General features: G+C 45.6%; 1 protein-coding gene across 1 annotated transcript in view; it reads right to left on the bottom strand.

Annotated features, from left to right (window-relative positions):
- The window catches only part of znf385b (zinc finger protein 385B), a gene marked incomplete at both ends in the record, with an annotated part of 83,255 nt that overhangs the window by 3,902 nt on the left and 74,353 nt on the right, over positions 1-5,000 (bottom strand). Inside the window, one exon of the mRNA XM_080536773.1 lies at positions 2,278-2,449. Within this exon, the coding sequence (XP_080392899.1) occupies positions 2,278-2,449 (172 nt within the window). The remainder of the gene's footprint in view (positions 1-2,277; positions 2,450-5,000) is intronic.

Raw genomic sequence — 5,000 nt, 5'->3', positions numbered from 1 at the left:
CGACCCGGGGCATTGTTAGAGGCATCGCAGGTTTTGGTGAGGTCTGTGCATGGGGATATTCACGAGTATCCGGTAGTCTCCATCGAAATTCGATATGGGGGGAAAAAATAGTGTGTTCGGGCGGTGGTTAGCTTGCGCCTCGCGCACCCTCTAATTTTGGGATTAGATTGGGCTGGGTTTCCAGGTTTCCAGGTTTCCACGACCGGCAGGGAAATGTGAGGCGTGCGCAGTGCTCTGTGATGATGCGAGGGTGGCCGACGCTGTCGAGGAGCCGGGGGAGGCGGCGGGTCTGGCACCCGCGGATCCGCCGCCTGCTTTCCCTCCGGTGGCCGACTTCCCCCTCAGGCAATCTCGTGACGCCACTCTACGCTGCGCCTTTGACCAGGTGGTATTGATGGTGTTCTGGTACGGCCAGACGCTGTGCGCGCCCACCCGTATTTTGTAGTGATTAGGGACAGACTGTATAGAGTGAGTCATGACACTCGCAGGGACGAGGAAGTAACCCAGTTGTTGGTACCTAGGAGTCGCCGGGAAGGTATATTCCAGGCGGCGCATTATAACCCTATGGCAGGCCACTTAGGATACGACAAAACACTCAACCGGATAATGGCTCGATTGTCTTGGCCGGGGACTTTTATTCAGAAAAAATTATATAAATTTCAACTTTGTTGAAAATCAATGACACACTCGCTAGTCAAGCCAAAATATTGCAATGCAATTGGATTCGCTGAGTAATCCCCACTGCTACCTAGTAAACTATAACACTACTTTACATTGTTAGCAGGCTCACAAAACAAGCTGTGTTCGTCGACTAGCGAATGTGTCATTGATTTTCTCACAATGTTGAAATTCATTTACATTTTTCGGAATAAACGTCTGAACATTTGATTGGCTGCCAACTTGTTCCCGGTTTCACCATCTGTCACATAGGACCCCATCATCCCAACCTACAGTACATCTATAACTCCTGGTGTCATCTGGGGTGATGTGTGAAGAGACACTGAATTCTGACTCATGACATGGGTGACTCATGACAACACTTCAGCCTAAACTCCTGACATAAAAGTGAACTTCAGAAGGATGCGAGCTGAAGATGCTGTTGATATGCAGGACGGTGTCGGTCCTGATCAGGACTTAGCCCTGGGGTTCCGGGGGTCTAGCCCTGAATGTTTTATTAATAGCCCCGGATCTACTGCATCGCCATCGATTTAGTGCATCACAGTCGATTTAGCGCAAGCCCCCAGCTCCTCAACCAAAACCCCATCCCCCCGTCGAGGAAATGTGGGCTGGGCTAAACGTGGGCTGGGCTAAGCCCCCAATGTTTCAAGACCCTAAAAATGCCTCTGCCTGAAACAGATATTTTGCAAGCAGGCCTCACCAGATGGCTTCATAACAAGCTTGTTCTCTGTGTGGGTCACAGCTACTGACCACACATGTAGGCCTACATCACCCATACATACACACGCACGCATGTACACACAAACACACAAAAAAAGCATTGTTCATGTCATGCTAATGCCTCCTAATGACTCTAATGAATGATTCAACTGGCTCAAAAAGATTATAATAAATATTATATTATTATTATAATAATAATATAAATAAAAACCAAAACACTTATTCAACAGACACAAACACACGTGTCGGAGACTGAAGACCCATCTCTTCAGGCTACACCTTAACTGTCCCTCCTGAGACATCTACTACCTTCCTGCCCTGTTTCTCCTGAGACACCCACTACCCCTCTGTATTGTTTCCCCTGTGTCAATATAAAAGAAAAAGAAAAAAAAGAAGAAAAAAATCTTCTAGCACGATGACTGCCAATGGCCCCTGGCCTGAGTATAGATTACTTTGCCTTCCACGACTGGTGAATAGATGATTCACTTACTTGTAAGTGTAAGTCGCTTTGGAATAAATGTAAAAATGTAACATGCACACACCCTATACACACGCGCGCACACACACACACACACACAAAGACAAACACACACACAAACACAGACACAGACAGACAGACAAACACACACACACAGACACACAGACACACAGACACGCACACACACACACACACACACACACACACACACACACACACACACAAACACACACACAAACACAAACACAAACACACAGGCGAGTGAACAGGGTGACAACGGGGACAATACAACAGCAACAACAGAAGGAATGAAAGACAGATCCCACACACACAATGGCAGCGGATGTGGAGGAAACGGTTCGACAAACAGACAGGTGGCGGTGTTATGATGTTGAATTAACCTGTCTGGTCAGAGTTGCTGGCAGGCAGCGCACTGGAGGAGGTGACTGTTGTTGAGCTGTCCAGGGTCGCGGCAGCAGCAGCAGCAGCAGAGCTCTTCTTGGTTTTCGGGGACTCTTGTGCTTTGAGCTTCTTGGCGTGTTTGCTGCCTTTGTAGTGCGCCTCGGCCTGGCTCTACACAAGGAGAACAAACGAAGCATGCAATCAGCCTCCCGCGTCTCCCAGCGCGCTGCCACATCACGGTGGGTAATCACACAGGCCAAATAACACACAGGCAGGCTCTCGGTAGCAGACTCTGGACCAATCAGAGAACAAGAGCTAGATAGACACGCTTGAAGGTATTTGATTGGTAAAGAGGGATCAGGGTCTGAGATTGTTTGTTCAAGCCCAGGGGGAAAAGATACGTGTGTTTGAGCTTCATGTTAGATGAAAATTGATTCTTGATAAGAATAATAAAACGGACAAGGAATAGATTGTAGTCGGAACATTTGGGGACTGACTGACTGAGTTTGAAAACGAGTGATTCCAGTGCTTGTCCTGTGTTGATGGAGGAAGTGAATACACAATGAGATAAACCTTTAAACCTTTCTGTATATAATAGCTTCTGGGAACTCAGGACCTACGGCTACACAGTTCAAGTCACGCAAGGGGAATCAATCAGTTGCGGACATGCAAATCATAAGAGATTACTGCTGTCATATTAAATCATATTACGACACTGACAACCACTCAAACTAACACTGAGGTAATATTAAGTGTCACTTACCTGTCATAGGTGGTGTGGGTGTGTGTGAGTGTGTGTGTGTCACATCTTGGAAATGTCTCACTGGATGTTGGCAGAATTCATTCTCCGCAATGTGCACAACCCTTGATTTCCTCATTTCCCCCCCAATATTCTATCTTACAATAAGGCATTTAAGGCATCATGAAATGAAAAAGACAGTGAAACATGCTTGATCAGTAAATATTTCGCAAGAACTGGCAGAACCGGTGTATAGTCAAGAAAAAAGGATACATAGAGAGTAACTATAGCTGTCCAGATGCCAATAACATGTTACCCAATAGTATTTTACCCAACTGTATTATCCTATATGCAATACTGGTGTTACTAGTTTCACTAGTTGATGAAAACAAGCTTTGTGATTGTCCTATGCTGCCTCTGAAATGCCTCCTGTCACAATTATCTATTGTTCAACATACTTGGCAAAGGCAAAAACACATAATGGTACGTTGTTGCAACCTGTCTTCTAAGACCTGATACTGATAAGTGTCTGCATTTTGTTCTTCATGACAGACACCCTTGGTATGCATTATGTCAGCACTCTCTGAGAAGTAGGAGAGAATTTAGAGCAGCAAGAGAGTGCAGGAGCCAAGTGGCAGCCTCATGAATTGAGTTTGACGGACGCACTTTGAAATCACTCCTCTCTCTCCATCTCTTCCTCTCTTTTTCTCTCACACTCGCCCTCTCAGCTCTCTTACTGATTTGCCCTGTTCTCTCTCTCTCTCTCTCTTTCTCTTTCTCTAGGCCATGCCATGTTTCCTCCCCTCAGGAAGTGTATGACCACTCTCCTGCCATGGCTGTGGTCTGAGCCCAGACTGAATCACTGTCTATCTGGAGATGAATCAACTCATTATGCTACATGAGTGTTCTGTGTATTCAAGCCAGCTGTCACAACCAGTCACTTTCTCTGCTGGCAGTGCATTCTTCTCCAAGTGTATCCATGCATGTCACCTCACCTGGGTGGCCCTGCTCTGTCTTCCTCTCAGCCTCATCGACTTTGGTAGAAGTTTTAGACCTGATAGAATTCCGTTTTCATAACTCAAAACATTGGTTCTTGTTTGGATGGAAATATACCAAATAACCAATAACGTATGTGGGACATTTGATTGCAATTCCTTGATTTAAGTTGACTTGCTCACAGTTCAGAAGACTGAATTATGCAGAATTATTTGTAAAAATTCAATGATTATCTGTTTTCTTTTCCACCTCTTAGGAGAGGCTACTTGAGAAACAGAGGTGGCCTATTTCCTGGTGGCCACCTTTGAATTTGAGTCAGGCAGCTTAATCTGGACAGCCCCTGGGGGCCTCTTATCCCTGTTCCTCCAGAAACCAGAGAGCATCCTCTTACGTGTTAAGAAATACCCACTAAATTAATCATACCTAATTAAACCTAATTGCTGGCAGAGTAACTTCAACAACAGAGATAGGACATCACCTTTTCCAGTTCCAGCTCCATGTATCTGGTTACCTCTACCTCTTCTGAGACCTGCTGTGAAATGACAATCATACAATAAGATGCAAAGCATCAACAAGGAATAGCCTAAGCAATCTCATCACCGCACCGAGCACTATAAGTGAAGCAGGTCCAAGACAAGATGGACGCTAGAACTCCCTATAGTAAGGCCATAGAGGTAATTTTATCTACGGCTACGCTGCTCAGAGAAGAAGATCATTAACCTTTCATGAAAGATAGGAGATTGCATTTTGTCTGTTCTTATCTGGTCTTTTCTTCTGGTACTTTTCACTAAAGGCTCTGAGGCCACTTAGCTTGCTGGCCCTACCTGCCAACAAGACAGGACAAGGCAGGAGCGGACAGGTAACCTACTGCAGCTTACTGTAGCTGGATGCTAACTTTGGTCTTCAACCGGTCAGAACAGGCAGACATTTGCTAGCTGGATGTTAAACCTACAGCGTCAAATAGGACTGGACAGGAGAGGATGCATA

The sequence above is a fragment of the Nansenia antarctica genome (genome assembly GCF_963989245.1).
Source record: "Nansenia antarctica genome assembly, chromosome: 7".
NCBI classification, from domain to species: Eukaryota; Metazoa; Chordata; class Actinopteri; order Argentiniformes; family Microstomatidae; genus Nansenia; species Nansenia antarctica.
Note: the sequence above shows the minus strand (reverse complement) of the source record. Positions and strands in the feature narration are given on the sequence as shown.